Below are 17,249 nucleotides of genomic sequence, written 5' to 3' on the forward strand. Positions count from 1 at the left end.
AAGAGAAAGAAACACCAGGAAAACAGCACGGTAAATTCATACTTAGGTCTCACCTTCATTTTACAAGTTACTTTTGAGTTAATGCTCTCAGGATTCCCCCTTTGAGCTACATCTGAGTGAAAGATCACACTTCAGGATACCTCTTGGCTTTCAGAATACATCTGCAAAGCTGCCGTGGGCGGGCAGTGTGGCAGCAGCTGAATCACTGGGCCAGCAGCACAGCTGGACCGAGTCTGCTGCCCCCCCAGCTCTGCCAGTCTGGCTACGCAGCGGCAGGGCTCTAGCCTGGTTCTGAGAGGTGTGCTGGTTGATAGTAGAGCTCCTTTCTGGTAACTCCTAAAATAGCTCCTCTGACTATGCTGTGGGCTCAGAGCTTCAAAATAAATCCCCACTGCACATCATTAGCTTAAGCATCAGCAGCACTCCAGCTGCAGTACAACCTTTTCCTGCTGCTGAAAAGGGAATTTTGGAAACTTCACTAATCTAAGGCTGGGGCCATTCATGTGTAGAAAGAGATCACACTGGGAATAAATGTGAGTTTAACTCAGAATTTAACCATGCAGGAGTACATGCCATTCAGCTAATAGTCCTGAAACAAGCTTCCCACCACATAATGGATTCTGAATTGCTCTGTGCTTTTGAGTAGCCAGTTATACCAGTGCAAAGCAACACTACTGCCTGCCCTGTAGAGAAACCACACAGCAGTGGTGCTCTTGGCTTTCCTTGAGTGCAACAGATGGGACAGTGTGTTATAAGAACTTGTCACACTTGTCTGGGACAGCACACACAGCTTCTCACACAGAGCTTTGAGAAAGCACTATCCAACTTAGTGATGCTATCACTGGTGGTATTGACATCTGACCTAAAAATGGCTATGGTGAATAGAAAAGTGTAAAGCATTACATGTCTAAAGATAAGCATTGCAAATTAAGGACTTTAGTTCACGGTGATACGAATGGTCTCTTAAGGATTTCTTCTTCATGAGTTAAAGATGCTGTGCAAACTAGTTTTGTTGCACTCAAACTCTCTAAGCAGGTTTTTGAGAGAGGTACCAAATAAATGCTTGTATGACTAGAGGATAACAGCTACTATTGCAAATGACTTACTGCTTTGCCTGGCTGACAGCTTCAGCAATACCTTCAGCATGACAATTCAACGCAGCTTCATAATGTGTTCCTGAAACCAATGGGTTAGAGAGACCTGTTTCCCCAGGATGCCATTCAAATGACTTGTTCACTTGAGATAGTTTTGAAAAAATAAGGTTAACGGAGGTGATGAAGCACAAAATAGAGAGGAAAAGTGCTGAATCACTAGCTGTGGGCTGGGCTCCCTCATATTTTTTATTTTCCTATTCATTTTAAAGGAAGGTAAGAATGTGCATTTGAGAGCAGACTTTATTCATGTACAATATGCTTCTTCACTTAAAATCTTTTTGTTTGTGTGTTGTGATGATACACAACCTAGTAACTGCCATGCTTCTGATGCTGCTCCTCAAAAGGCTTCGCTTGCTTTAAAAGTACCGTTGTCTCTAGCACTGCATTTGATTTTAAATGTGTAACCTTTTACTGTTTTGCTGCTCTATGATGGTTCCAGTTAAAGGTCTTTCACGACTCCTGTTCAGTTAGAGGCTCACCAAACAACAGCAAAGGAGTAAAGAGTATTATAAAAAAAAAAAAGAAACTCTTTTTTTGCATGAATTTAGACTCTTTTTTTCCCCCATTATTGGGCATTTAGGAACAACATTTAAGTTCAGGAGTGACAAATTTAAGTTCAGAGGTCCAGACATACCAGCAACTCTGACAGTTGATTCTGCACAGGTGACAAACTTGCCATGACACTTCCTTAGACTGTGAGTGAAGCTTTGACTGGTATTGGGACTGGCCTGTGCATTCAGTTTGGAGAATACTTAATATTGATGGTATATGTAATATATTCCATTAGCTTCCACAACCTAGTGGGTACTGATACAGTACCTCCACAGAAATAAGGTCACCAACGTTTTCCTGTGTCCGAGGGGTGAAGAACTAAACTCTTGAACTAAGTGCAGCATTAAAAGCCTATTGTGTCACCTGAACTTACAGCAAATGGTCACAGGAGGCAAGGGGGAAGGCCTTTGAATCAGAACTGTTCTAGGCAGAGGAGCAATGTCCTGCCCTGACACCAGTTTTCTAGTAAAGCTGATACAATACTTTTTGTATGGTTCCACTGATGCAAGTGGTGCTACGTGCCTGCTAAGAAGCTCCTGAGTACAGCCTCAGCACCCATCATCTCAGCTTAGCCACACTTTCTTTGTTCAATCTTTTTTCTATTACCTGCATGTGCCTGGTGTGTAAGGTTAATTAGTGAGAGGGCTGCTCCTCACAAATGACTACTGCCATCTGCTTTGCCTTCTGAAGGTCTTGATTAAAGGAGCCTCAGGGAAGTCTGGCTGAAGGATACCCTCAGGAAACAGTTTGATTGACTATGGTAACACAAAACACATTAAGAAGTACCCTTGAAAGCTTCAATTGCAGTAAGGTTGAGGCTGTGATTCCCTTTGCTTTAAAAGCTACCTGAGCACAACTGGCTATTTCATAATAGTCAAAGATCTTTACTGGTGTCGCTTTAACTATCTGATACTAAGCTGTGGTTTTGGTTTTTTCTTCTTCCTCTCCTCCTCCTTCCTCTCAGGACGAAAAGAATCAAGTACTAACAACAAACATCTGGCTGCAAATGGTGAGTTTTGACACAAAGCATGGGGTTTACCCCCTTTGGTTTTCAGTTTAATCTGTTGAATTTTAGCTGACTACTATGAGCTCCTAAAACAGTGCTACTGTAAGTTTATGCTTTACAAAGACAGGGTGAGATGGGGAGCTATAGCAGCCAGGGTAAGAATTTGCCAGTAGTTGAATTCCCAGGCGTGGTCCAGACACGGAACTGTTTGGGTTAAGCAGAACTTCCCAAAGAGCTGCGTTACTCAAAAGCAGCCTGCTGCTTCCACAGAAACTTTGCACCTTTCAGTTCTTTAACCAGCTCCTTCAGTTTAAATGTATTCTTTTTTATTTTACAGTAACAGCTTTTTATAGAGGACCTCTCTTGCACTGTGGTAGGCCTTAGGAAACAAAGGAAAGACTTTTGATGCCCTACAAAGGCTAGCATGGCTATTCCATTTATTCACAAAGAAAACTTGACACGGAAGAAGCATTTAGGTGATGTTATTGTACAGGCTCATTGTACAGTAAGATTAAAACTGTCAAATATGGGATGTTTTTGGCTTTGAGCTACAATGAGTTGCTGTGATTTCTTACCATGAAAACAGATGACAGTTCATACTCAAGAAGCTATCACTTATTTTCCTTCTCTTTTATCCCTTATCAAGTTGTGTTCTCCTCCCCGCCCTGAAATTCCCCATTCTTTCACATATCCTGTATTTCTCTTTATTCAAGCACTTCAGCACATAGGGTGTGTGGAGCACGTCAAGGCTGCAATGATCAGATTGCCTGATGATCATAAAGAATGTAGCCATTCTTCGTGGCCTGTGTACATATTAGAAAAAAAAGTGTTTGTGTATTAGCTGTCCATCGCTGGACTACTAAGCAGATTCAACACTTACGGCAAACTGTCATTTTATTATGCTAAATGGTCTGAAGTATGGTTTTCCTTGAATTTCCCTCTCTACTCCCTTTCTTGATATATATATGTGTGTATAGTCCAAGATGTTACTGTAAATGTATTTTACCTAGTCATCACTGAAATACTTAAATACAGAAACTAACCTGGAAGGGAATAGAAATGGAGTATTTCTGTGCAGAGACCCTTTGATCCTGACCGCTATCTCCATGGCAATGCCTTTCAGTATCAAAATCTTAAACTTCATCCAAGTTGCAGCAGGAGCCTTGCCTAGTCACACGATTAATACTAACCCAAGTACCCCGAGCTATTTTAACCCGCATCAAATGTACTTCAGCTACAGTGGAGACTGTAGCTCTAAAGTTAACACAAAACGAGGCAGCTCGTGTCCAGCCGGATGGGTAAGCACTTTGTACACACGGCTAAACAGCAACTGTACAATCAGCTTGATGTTATCTCTAACACAGACTTCAATATTAAGCTTCCTATGACCCTTTGACTGTCTGCATCATTCAGAGTCACCCTATGCTACGACATAATGGCCACGATAACTCCTAAGAGATGTGAGTAAGAAATGATTGGATATACTGATATAAAGTACTGTAGCTCAGTTGAGATGGAAACGAACAGGAGAGCCTGCTGCACACAACCAAGCTGGAGGCAGCGAGCTCTGCAGCAGCTGCCTGCAGCCTGCCAGCCCCAGCCTGGCAGCCACTATGCCCACAGGTTTAAATGCCTCAAAACCACGCATCATGTCTGTCTGCATGGCTGGACATGGTAAAAAGTACAGGGACCACAAGGATCTTCTATTTCTACATTGACAGAAGATTAAGTGGTAAAAAATACAGTGCCATTTGTCTATTGGGAAGTTCACCTGAAACAATTTACTATAAAAATTGATGTAAAAAAAAAATGACAAGAAGCAGTTGATTAACTGACACAAGGTGTGTGTAGAGAGCATGACACACAGTTTAACCAGAGAGCTGTGAAGAAAGCAGGCAGTGGAACAATAAACCTATGAGCAATCAGCTACCCAATTTAAGATTTCTGCAAAAACTGTTACCTGTAAAGCAGGAGGAGAAAGCAATGCACAACTCAGCTCATCTGTCCAGGTGACAAGGTGCTACAAATTCACAGTAAAAAACCAAGTGAGATAAATACAGAAGCACCAGCCAAGAAATCGTGTAATGGCAGCTTTACACAGGATGTGAAGGATGCTGTTAGATGTGTTGCACACCACAAAATGGTCCTTTACAAGCACCGCTCTGAGGTACAACAGTGCATCTGAACACCTGCAGTGAGGCCAGCTGGGCACTCGCGTGGTGCATCAACCTGAGACCTGCCAGTGACAGTAACACAAGGAATTACACACAACGACTTGATGGCAGTACCCCACAAGAATGATCAGTAACATTACCTCTACAATACCCACTGCAATTTTTTTCTGACTCTAATGCCTGTCAAAGATTCTCACATGGTCACTAGATTGTTGAAGAGATACGTGTTGTACTTATTGTATGCATTGTACTCACCCATTTCAAAGTTTACATTTAAAAGACTATCACTTGACATTGCAACAGCACTGTAAATCTGTAGAAGCTTTCACTAAGTTATGTGATGTCTACAGTTGTGTGAAATTAATGTAAATAACATCATAAAGGGAAAGGCAGAGGCACAGTGTAATGAAACACAAATTATATGGAAAAAAGTTGTGAAAGGAAATGAACTTCACTTATTTATACCTTTTGCATGCAACAGTAACCACCCTCGAATCCTGGCAAGTCAGCTGCTTACTAAGAGGTGAAGTCTGACCTCAGTTTCAGGAAAATACAGCGGCTCATGCTAGTGTTTCTCAGGGAGGTAACCTAACCAGCTTGCTAGGGCTGCTCCAGCGCGGCACTCAGCTGCCTGCAGTTTGGGCAGCACTTCTGTTCATGCCTGTGTACAACCATGTGTTTCAGTGACTGCCTGGGATTTAGCAATGCTGAACGCAGATCAAAGGCCCTGCACAGAAGTCCTTGCCTACACTGGCAGTCAAGGGTGGGCTGGAAGGAGCAGGGCTGTCCCAGGGAGGATGCTTCCCATGCCCTCAGTGCCAGCCTGGAAGGAAGCTTGAGCGACAGTGCAGTGGGTGCTGAGTATCTGCTCCTGAGGCTGCCTAACTTCAGGCCACAGGAGCTGCTAACACATATGCTTGCCATTACCTGTTCTGCCCTTTCAGGTGTTGTCCCTGCCAGCAGCGGCTGTCATCTGCTCCATCTCACATCTATAATCAAGTTATTACAACCTGAGAATTTCCATTAACAGAAAACAAAGTTGTCTATCAAAATAAACATAATTGAAGATAACGTATGAATTGTAAAAGAAAACCTGTTCTATCCCAGCACCCCAAATCATCTTTTACAGGCTGTTATGTGCACTGCAGTGGAAACTGAAAAGGAGATTGTTGTGCTTTCCATTGAGCTGTAGGCAGGCGAACACACCCTTTCCCAACATTGCACTGCCTGAAAGTAAATAGTATCTCTTCAATAAGGGAACACCTATTGCTTCAGGCTGTCCGGTCCCAAGAGAACTACAGTAAACGAGTGGTTGAGCTGACCTAACTTACTTTTTGTGTGTATGTCTTTAGTACTGGACAGATCATTACCTACAGTGGAACGTGTCTGAGTACCCAGGAGTGAAGACTGTCCGTTTTCCTGATGGACTGATTTGGAAGCCAGATATTCTTCTCTATAACAGGTAGTCACACTTTTGTCATGTGGGGAAGGAGAGAAGATCACAGAATTACAGAACAGCCCAGGTTGGAAGAGGACCTTGAAAGATCAAGGAAAGGGGGCCTAGATCAGATTATCTAGCACCCTGTCCAATTGCAAATGACATAACCATCTCATCAAAACACCTAGGTGTGGAAATACTAATTCAAAACATTCCACATTTCTGAATACTGGAAAATTACTAGTCTGCTGTTTACACAACAGAATGGTCTATTTGCAAATATTTCCCAAATTACACCACACCCTCCCTACCACCAATTGTAGTTTGGATTTGTGAGATCATTAAATACTGAGCTTTTCTGGCTATGCTTAATGGCACAAGTACTGAAAATTTATGTCTGGGTTTCACTGGTGGCAGGATAGGTGAATGCCAGTAAGTATGTTTGCATTTTCCCATGTCCAGTTTTGGTGTCACTCTTTCTTGTTACAAAAATAGCTGTTTGCTGCTTTCATCTTCAAACTACGTGTTCTGAGTTGGGCTTGTTTCAGGGACAGACAGATTGCCATCGATCCACTGCAGAACCTTTGGCTGACATTGAGAAATTCTTTGGCTGCACTATTAGATGGTAGTTCTCATTGTGGAATTTATTTAGTTTAAGAAGATAAAGCTCTGACAGCTGTCTGCTCTTTAACAACTTGCCTCTTTTCTGCAGTTGTTGTGGGGCTGCGTGCTGTTCCCCCGGCACCGGAAAGACCTTACATCTGCTTTGTACATGTTGCACTGGCTCTTTTGTGGTAGCCAGGGTATGTTGCGATGTTTTTTGCCCATGTAGATGACATGAACCTTTTGTCTCCCTGATGGTTTTATTCCTGTGTCTCGACCATATGTCTACTAAGAAGACAACCCTGCTGCGCTTACCAATCCCAGTCTCCCTCCCTACTTCAGGAGCAGCTTTTTATTACAAGAAGGCCTAGAGAATAGCTGTACCCTGTATGTCAGCTGCCAGTTACACTCCCTTTCGCCACTTGAGGATCACCTTCCTGATGACTGTCACAGGTGCTGCTGAATTGTAGCGGTGTGATAACAGCACCCAGTGACAGTGTTTGTCAGCCACGCGGCGCTCCCTAGGGCCTACGCTGCTGCTTTGCTTACAGCAGGCCACAGTGTTCTCTCAAAGGTACAATTAATGCTAAGTGATTTGAGGCCATCTGCACTAGAGTTCACCACACTTATGGCAACTGCCTGTGCAGATTACTTCTCAAATGTTCTGCACGCACAATGGCGCAGCGTGCCACGCAGACAGGGGTACCTGCAGGAGTCCTCTTCACGCGCTGCTCAATGCACGTCTATTCTCTTGGGCATTCAATCCCAGCTACCTTGATTCCCTAAAAGACAGCGTTCTTGGGAGAACCCAACAACTCACACATTCATCTCTCTTCTGCTGAGTAACACAGGGAGTATGCCATAAAACAGGTACACTACAACAGCAGTTTAGCAGAGGTTTCCAAGGGAATGAGAGAGACTTTCCACGTGTCTGAGGATTTATGCTTCAATATTTAAGTATATCCAAAATGAAAGGGTAATTTTTGAAAGAAATTAGTAATACTAATGACTACATGCTAAGTGTAGATAAAATGCATTATAGAATGAGAAGGATAACTTAACCTGAACATCTGAAACACTAGTTTTCTGTTAACACAGGTTTTTGAATCCTGGGATTGCTAACTATGGCATGGTCATGGAGTTGTTATTCTACAGAGTTTCTATTTCAAACACGTATTTAATCCAAGATCTTATTCAGAACACAGTCAGAGATCAAAGCTGTTTAAATCAGATTCTCACTCCTGTATGAAACTGCCCTGGGAATGTTACATGTTCTCCTATAGTGACATGCTATTTTGAGACAGATGCTCTCAATTTCTACCTACTTGGCTAGGGACATGCTTCTGCATTTACAAAGAAATTAATGAACTATAAACTAATTTTTCATTCTAATGAATACATATCACTGTGTCTTGAGTCCTTATGCATCTTGCTGCAGCCTAGTACAGAGAAATTTGTGCCAGACGTATTAAATTTTACAACTAGTCTATTGTGAAGAGAGCAGCACCATTTAACCTGTAGTTTTTGTGAGGGAAGATGATCTTGGCCTATGTATAAATACCAGGTTTGACTATGTTAGTGCCATGTGTGGCTCTCCTGGAAGAGTTTTGTGAGTTTTACTAGTTACTAAGAGTGCTCGTTTCTGGCGGCATCATTTTGCAAAGGGCCACACAGCGTTCAGTACTTTGTGGAGTAACAAAAATTCTGGTAATTATGTCTCATTTTAACAACTTCATTGTTTTATGAACCTGAGGTTCTTGAGATAGGTCCCCGTACCTATCTAGGTGGGACAGTACCTGCTAGGTACAGCTTTGTCATCTCAATGTACTGCAGCCAATATCTGCTTTCAAGTGGTGATACCCTGAAGAAGAAACGCAGCAGAAATGGTTTTCTGTTGTTACATCTGAGCACAAAGTCTCATCAAGGAAAGGTGTATCTACCTGGTGCGTTCCCAACTGAAGCACCGCATTCCAAGGAACAATTAGAAGCACAGGGTAGAAAAACACATGTGCTCTTATTTCAGAAAAAGGAATTCTGTATTCGAGTGCATGTGCCACTTGGTATTCTTTTAAGGATGTATCTTATGAAAGGCAAAGTCACATGGCAATGAAACGTAGGTTCCTTGACCACTCATTTCCTTTTGGAAATGGTATAATGTTATTTTTGCCAATTACCAGAAACAGCAGCAAGGTCTTAGAAGCAGCCCTCTGGTGCTTAAGGGGAAGGGCAGAATCTAGCCTAGGAGGCAAAGACATTTATTTCCAGTCAGTATGAAAATTACAAGATTCTAAACCACTAATAGGCAAAGACACATCAGAGACTTGCTGTGTTTGAATCACTATAGAGACAACACAGGTTTTTAGATGAAGAAAAGCACTGACTGCAGCAAAAGAAACCAGACCCTGAGGTTCATGTGACCAGCTTTGCCCTGCCCCATAGCAACTGGCACTGCATTTGCCCTGTGTGCCAACCTGTTCCCACGAGGTGACTGTTTGGAGACTACAAACTACAACAAAGCACAGCAACCTGTGTCCCATTTCTTATCCCCATATGTACGAAAGCCTGAGGAAGCAGCCTAGGCCTGTAATCAGGGCCAACAGCCATCAGTCGTGAATTCACCGCAGCAGTTGTTAGCACCTTCCCAGGACATTCTGTGCAAGTTGATCTAGGCACTGGTTTCAGTAACTCTGATCAGAATCTGTAAGCGCTTACCATGAAATCCTGCAGCAGTCAATGGGAATGGTGAAACCAGGCACAGTGCTCTAGGAGTACGTATGGTACAGTAGTAACGTTCACCCATGCAAAGGGCAGGATGAGACTCTGGAGACCCATCTCCTCAGTATTCATTACTGCTGACAGTGTAGACAGGAAGAGAACAGATTTCCCTGTACAGTTTCTTGATAAGTTGTAAAAAAGTGCTTACTTTCCCCATGGAAATCAATAGGGTGAGCAGCGAGAATGAGGGGGCTCACCTTCAGTTGGAGTTGTTAATCAGGAACAAGTCCAATAATGTCAGGCCAGTTACAGTGAGGCCACAAAAAACCAGTGACAGGAGAAAGCTGTCAAGATTTTTGGGAGAAATAATCCTTTTATGAAGAACGGATTTGCCTCAGATATTCTTCAGCCAGTCAAAGAGCATATAACCCAGTTTGTTTCTCCTCTATTCTAGTGCTGATGAAAGGTTTGATGCTACATTTCACACTAATGTTTTGGTCAATTCTTCGGGACACTGCCAATATCTGCCACCAGGTAGGCTGTCTTCATGTCATCAATTTTGATAGCTCAGACTACTTATATGTGATGTAGTTTCAAATCTGACACTAGTTCTCTTATCTATCTAACTAGCATAACCTGATGGGTTTCAGTCCAGATGCATAATGAATTAGGTAGTTAACACTTTTATATGAAAACCACCATATAAGATACATTTTTTATTGCGATTATGAAAATTAAACTTCTATAACACACTATTTCAGAAGTCTGGAAGTATAAAAGGAAATTAAAAAATCAAAGCTGTTCATATATAAAAAAACCTGTTTATTAAAGCTACGGTAATGCCTCTTAATAAGAGGTTATTTCATTAATCAGTTGTTTCTTCTATTAATGCATTACTCTATAGTAAGAGGCTTAGTAACATCTTGAACGTATCTTCTATTTGAAGTAATTCACTATCTGCTTTATCAGAATAATTTTTAGTCTGAAAGGGAAGCTGTCTGTGTTTGATATTTCTCTGACATCAGGTAAGTGTCACTGACTCTTTGGATGCATAGCAGTGGAGTACGGTTTTCGTTCCCGCATCATTCTTGGAATTAACTATTCCTAGAATCTGAATTCTAGAAACTACAGGAGTAGAGCCAAGTGCTTTCCAGACAAATGTTTTTTTTTCATTTAAGATCACCAGAGGATTTCAGGGTTTTGCCTGCTTTTCCTCTGATTTATGATGTTCCGGTTGGGGGTGGGGGGTTCAATTCACTTCAGTTCTGAAAGCTGTGAAATGCCAGGGCCTGACTCCACAAGAGAAAAATTAGCACCTAGTTTTCCTAAATATATCAAGATCATATCAACCTAGTAAGACAGCAAATCATCTTTCAGGATTTCTTGTTTTATTCAGTAAAACAAACAGGAGAAACAGACTATATATTCTACTTACTTTCTTTCTGAAATACGGTATCCAGAAACCTGAGCTGCGCTCTGCATTTTCTCCCATTATGTGCCAAAACAGCAATGTGGCTCAGAAACGTAGTTTATAACATCAATATATTAACAGTGCAGTCCTTTCCCTTTTCCATGACTGACTTCTGCTATTTACATGTCAAGACACAACTAAGATTAAATATACTTTACAAGTAAAAAGCAGAGGACAGACGTTCAAACAGTGTCTGGTTACAAATCTACATGAAATCATGTGGAACAACCATTAAAATTAAGTGGCTTTGTTTAAAATCCAATCTAGGCATATTTAAAAGCTCATGCTACATAGACGTGCGCTGGTTTCCATTTGATGTTCAGAAGTGTAACCTGAAGTTTGGATCCTGGACTTATGGAGGCTGGTCCTTGGACTTACAAATGCAAGAAGCAGATATATCTGGCTATATTTCAAATGGAGAGTGGGATTTAGTAGGTAAGCTCTTGATTTCTTACTTACACTGTGAACTTGCAGCCTTGACTCTACTGCTGAAATTAATGCAATAGTGATGGGGAAATGAAGACAGAGATTAAATTAATAAATGACCTAAGTAGTGGCATTTGAAACTCTGAGAGCAGATGCAAGATGAAAATCAACATAAAGTAGGTGAGAAAATTGCTGCTTGAATTCAGAAGGTATCTTTTATCTGATTTTCCTGTATTATCTGACAGCAATGACTTAATTAAGAATTAAGCTTAAGTAGTTTTACCTATAGTAAAAATTAGAAAGCTCCATTTATCCTTTTTAAAAAATAATCACTACATAAGCCACTGTTTACTCACAATAAATTCTGTGGTTTTTCACATTAATTTTCTGGTTCTTTTCCCTCCTACACAGGAGTTCCTGGGAAGAGAACAGAGAGTTTCTATGAATGCTGTAAAGAACCCTACCCAGACGTAACCTTCACAGTAACTATGAGACGTAGGACTCTGTATTACGGACTCAATCTCCTTATTCCTTGTGTGCTGATATCGGCACTTGCTTTGTTGGTTTTCCTGCTTCCAGCAGACTCGGGAGAGAAGATCTCACTAGGTAAATCCTTAATAGGCTACTGTAAATCTGACCAAACCAAAAGAAGTTGTCCTTGTGAAAGCTCTTTAAACAGTCTCAGAAGGCAAGGAAGAAAAGCTCAGGAGTCATTTTCACTGTTGGATGCTGAAGTTGTGTGATGTTTATCCCTTGTTCTTAGCTTTGGATATTCTCAAGTTGTGAAATGGAGAAATTGCAGCCAGCCAAGAGGGAGCAGGACAATTCCTGGCTACCTTCCTTACGAAGAGGGGCTTCAGGGTTTTTTTACATTTATTTGCTGAAGAAAAGTCTCACATTAACTGAGGAAAGCTTTTCACAAGTAAAGATTTGAACACCTTAACATGGAGTTCCTCATATTTCCTTTTAATAGTGAGTTGTATTAATACCTAAGATGTCTTCTCAGAAAGATTAATTCTAACTGCTACTATTCTAATTTTTATCATGAATTTTAGCTGAAGTATTGGTTTGTGGAACAAATTTGATGACTTTCAGTATTTGATCCGTAAGATGGAGGTTAAATATGTAATGAAACCTTTTGGTTCATAAAACCTGGAAATGTGCTGGCTTCTGCTACGCAAACATAGATGTTAAAATGTAGAAACAAAATTGACACTTCTCCAGAAGAACTGAGTAGGGTTGGAGCTCTATGATCCTTGGGGTCCCTTCCAAGCCATGCCACTCTATGATCCCTAATCAAGAAGTCCCTCCCCATGTTTTAAGATTTATTCTTTGCTCCTAAATCCTTCTCCACCTAATAATGACTCCTTATTGTTTAAGAGTAGCCCTGAAAAAAGAATTAAAACTTGCTCAAGAAAGTTGGGAACTCACCAATGAGCAACAGAAGCCAAACTCCTAAAATCAAGTCAAGACTGCTTGGGTACAGCCACATGCAGGACCTGGCAGCTAATATCAAAAGATATCAAAGTCTGTCCAATACAGCAAATCTGTTTTTCAGGATATTCTGTATTACACCACCTGTAGCTTCCACATCAATTAATCAAGTGTTATATGCTCAGATTCTCAAAATCACACCATATTTCTAAAAGCAAATGAGCAGCAAGAATGATTTTGATTTACCTCAGCCAATTAGCAAGTGCAGCTAAAAGCTGAGAGATCTAATATATACATCTGTGCAATCATTGGTACTAGTTTGTCAGCACTGCTACCCTGAACTGGAGATAGTACAAGAAAGGGTAGGAGTAGCCTAACATACTGGTGTGAGGGCAGCAGCGTGAGTGCACCCGCAAAAGAGCACTCCTGATCCATTTTCTGCTTCTCACTGCCCCGTAAGTACAAGCTACTGATCTGATTTCATACCTCATGTTTATCTTTCAGGTATAACAGTTTTATTATCTCTCACTGTCTTCATGTTACTTGTGGCTGAAATTATGCCAGCAACATCTGATTCTGTGCCCTTAATCGGTAAGCTAACTACAGCTTTTATTTACTGTTATTTTCTGACAAATGCAGGGCAGTGACTCTGCATGAAGGCCAGCAGTAAGGGGAATTGCCACCTATACAATGGCCCATTGCAGCTGGATTAGAAAAACATTGCCAATTGGTAAGAGGCTCCCATGGGTGTGATCCCCTATACAACTCCCCTGCTCTCTGCACTGAACAAATCAGAGAACCTACGTGTGTTCTGGGAAAGCATAGGGGAGTCAGTTTTCCATAGAAGCAGCTGTTGGATTTGACACAGTCAGCCAGACACTGGGAATACAGCGCTGACCTGATTAAACCTTCCCACTAACTGCTCAAACAGAGAGAGAAGCATTTCAAAAGAAGTCCTAGCCAGTCTCTAAAGAACATCAAGAGGATAATTTTTTTATCAAGGTTGCTTAGGAAAACAGGCACTCAGTTCCATGAAGGCAATTACTAAAGGCTGGCCACCCTCTCTTAATAACAGCTGCTCTTGCTGCTTCTGAGAAATCTTTCACAAGCCCCTGAAGCAGCACATGTACCACTACAGGGGAAAAATAACACTACGTATGCATGCATATGTGTAAACACCCCTTATAATAGCTGCAAAGTAGTATCAGCCAAACTACATTGCTGTAATCATCTGTTTATTTTGCAGCTCAGTATTTTGCCAGCACTATGATTATCGTTGGTCTTTCTGTTGTTGTCACTGTTGTTGTTCTACAATACCATCATCACGATCCAGATGGGGGGAAAATGCCTAAGTGGGTAAGGTTTGGTTTTCATTCATTATCCATTGCTTAAGCATCCAGATCAGGATGTGACAGAGTAGCTAGTGACCCACGTTTACTTCTTACTGTTAAAAACACATACATCTTTCCTGCTTTGTTTTGAAAGGCAGTTTTACCAGAAATGAGATGTCCAGGCACCCTTTGTGTGATCATCTTCTCAGAAAGAGAGTGTGTGGGTGTGAGAGTGAATGAATGTACCTCAAGGTCCTGCTAGATGCAGAGCCCCTTGCACAACAACCAGAAGCACCCTAGGGTTTTGCTAAAACCTCAATATATAAATGAAGGTAATTTTCAAATGAACTGCAGGTGTCAGAAGTGAAACAGGCAGAAGGAAAGAACAAGGTGCTGGTGGAGATTTCCCATGCATGAAGTCTCTGGTCAAGAGCATCTGTAAAGTGCAAAGAGAAATGAAAGTATTTTTCTAAGCACACAAGACTTCCAGTGGTTGTTTTTACAGGGAACATTACACTTAATATTGATGAGTAGGACCACCTAACTGTCCACTCTTCCCAACTTCACCCAGCTCACAGCAGCATCAGGTATTACTCAAGATGGAAAGACCTTTCCCTTTTTTTCCTGCCTAGAACAGTGAGTTATTATTGTCCTTACCAGCCAAGAAGAATGTGCACACAGCAGTGCCCTGTGGACAAGAGATAATGAGATATTCCCTTGCCTCTTCTGGGGTAGGGACTTTAAAATAAATTTCAATGAAGAGAATAAAAGGTATAGGTCTTTAGAGACCTGGAGGGGACAAATGTTTAGCACTGAGCCAAACATCCTCAGAAGGCAAAGAACTTGAGGTTGAGGAGCAAGCTTTAGTGTTGAGAAGGTGAAGTCCATTAAACATTTAGATATTAGCAGATTTTGGATCAGGCCCTCAGTTAATGGAGTATTATCCTTCCTGATGAAGCTTGACAGTGTAAATAGAGTAAAAGGGCAAGATCCGCCTCTTTGGGATGTTTGCCTGGATACAGTATCTACTCTGAGTGGCAATCCACAGTCAGAACAAATGGACAAAATCTAATATTAATTACAGTGTAATTACAGGGAAAGATTTACGTATTAGATGAGACAATAATATTTCATTAGTGCTCTGGAAATGAAACACTGTAATGAGCTCTTAAAATCTGATTGAAATGAAATACAGAAGCTTGTGTCGGAACTGGAACAGTCTCTGTCTTACCTGGCCTTTCTGTGAGGCTGCATTAAGGCAATGTGTAAAACAATTAAATGATACACACTGATTTCATTTGCAAATACGGGGTTTGGGTTTTTTTTAAATTCAAAGTAATTTTTCCATCTTTTCTACATGCTATATTCAGATTGGTTTTCTAAAACCTGCAATCAACTGTCATGAAAGCAACATAAGAACAGAGCCAAAGCATTGTAAAGCTTGGTGGTCCAGCCCAGTCTAGCATCTGGTTTTTTTAGCAGCCCCCTCCAACCAGGAATGCTATGTGAATTTAATACCAGAGCACAAACATGAATGAAAGAACTGTCATTTATCAACTACAATCTAAAGCAGCACTAGTAAGACTGTGAAAAGGTACTCTTTTTCACTAAGAGGGTTTTTTAAATTCACGTTATCTGGCAAAGGTGGTTTTAAAAGGCTGCTGCATTGCTCTTCTAGTGCAGGGAAAAATCAGCCCAACGAAAAGTCCCATCAGAGGAGTGGGGGCCTCCCAGTACGGATAGTCACCCTGAGGCAATCAACAGCACTGCAAGACTAAGAAAGCAGCCTCAGTGATTGGCAAAGTAATCAGCTGGAAAACTCTGGCCCCATTTTCTAGAACTCTAGTGCAGACTAAGCATAGACCACGGACCAAACAACCACCCAGGCTGCAAAAATCCCAGTAACCACCCAAAGACAGCAGCTGTGTGAAGAGATGCTTATTCTCCAACATTTTCTTTCAGACAAGAATCATCCTTCTCAACTGGTGTGCTTGGTTTCTGAGGATGAAAAGACCAGGGGAAGATAAAGTGCGTCCTGCCTGTCAGCATAAACAGCGTCGATGTAGCCTGTCCAGCGTGGAGATGAACACCGTGAGCGGACAGCAATCCAGTAACGGGAATATGCTGTACATTGGGTTTCGGGGGCTGGAAGGGGTTCACTGCACACCTACCACTGATTCAGGGGTGATCTGTGGGAGGATGACCTGCTCACCGACAGATGAGGAAAACCTGCTGCACAGTGGGCACCCATCTGAAGGTGACCCAGATCTGGCAAAGATCTTGGAAGAGGTCAGGTACATTGCGAACCGGTTCAGAGACCAGGATGAAGAGGAAGCCGTTTGCAACGAGTGGAAGTTCGCAGCCTCCGTCGTGGATCGGCTCTGCCTGATGGCTTTTTCAGTCTTCACAATCATTTGTACAATTGGTATTTTAATGTCAGCACCAAACTTTGTAGAGGCAGTGTCTAAAGATTTTGCTTAACTCCTAACTTCAATCTGATGTTCTGAAGTATGATATGTAGCAAGTAAGAGCGTGTTTTTTGTTTGACTGCTTGTTTTTAATGAGTATATTGCTTCTCATTGTCCACTTTCTTTTACTCTCTCTCTGGTCCCAGGTTCCTTTTGGAAGAGTGGCACCATTTCAGAAGGGAAGCCAAGGAGTTCTCCCTGGGCTGCTTGTGCACAGCTCCTCGGAGCACCCTTCTGTAGGAGAGGCAAGGTGGCTGCAAGTCCCTTTAGAATGACAGGGTATTGTGCCGCCACCTCTTGCACATTTTTAAACTGATTATTACAAAATAAAAGGTAGGCAACATCAGAGATGTCACTTGTTCCAGACTTTGCTACAAAAGACAGAATTATCTATTTGAATGGGTGATCATAAATGCTTCTGTTTAGGAGAGGATTAAATCCAAATAGATGGAAGCTCAAACAGCAGAGAGAAAGGGG

General features: G+C 41.6%; 1 protein-coding gene across 1 annotated transcript in view; it reads left to right on the forward strand.

Annotated features, from left to right (window-relative positions):
- The window catches only part of LOC311194616 (neuronal acetylcholine receptor subunit alpha-7), a gene marked incomplete at both ends in the record, with an annotated part of 35,105 nt that extends 18,320 nt beyond the window's left edge, over positions 1 to 16,785 (forward strand). The window contains 8 exons of the mRNA XM_084267782.1: positions 2,671 to 2,715; positions 6,239 to 6,348; positions 10,097 to 10,176; positions 11,381 to 11,548; positions 11,951 to 12,145; positions 13,478 to 13,564; positions 14,220 to 14,329; positions 16,267 to 16,785. Of these exons, the coding sequence (XP_084123908.1) occupies positions 2,671 to 2,715; positions 6,239 to 6,348; positions 10,097 to 10,176; positions 11,381 to 11,548; positions 11,951 to 12,145; positions 13,478 to 13,564; positions 14,220 to 14,329; positions 16,267 to 16,785 (1,314 nt within the window). The remainder of the gene's footprint in view (positions 1 to 2,670; positions 2,716 to 6,238; positions 6,349 to 10,096; positions 10,177 to 11,380; positions 11,549 to 11,950; positions 12,146 to 13,477; positions 13,565 to 14,219; positions 14,330 to 16,266) is intronic.
- Between the last annotated feature and the right edge of the window lie 464 nt (positions 16,786 to 17,249).

The sequence above is a fragment of the Gallinula chloropus genome, assembly GCF_964237585.1.
Source record: "Gallinula chloropus genome assembly, chromosome: 9".
In the NCBI taxonomy this organism is placed as follows: domain Eukaryota; kingdom Metazoa; phylum Chordata; class Aves; order Gruiformes; family Rallidae; genus Gallinula; species Gallinula chloropus.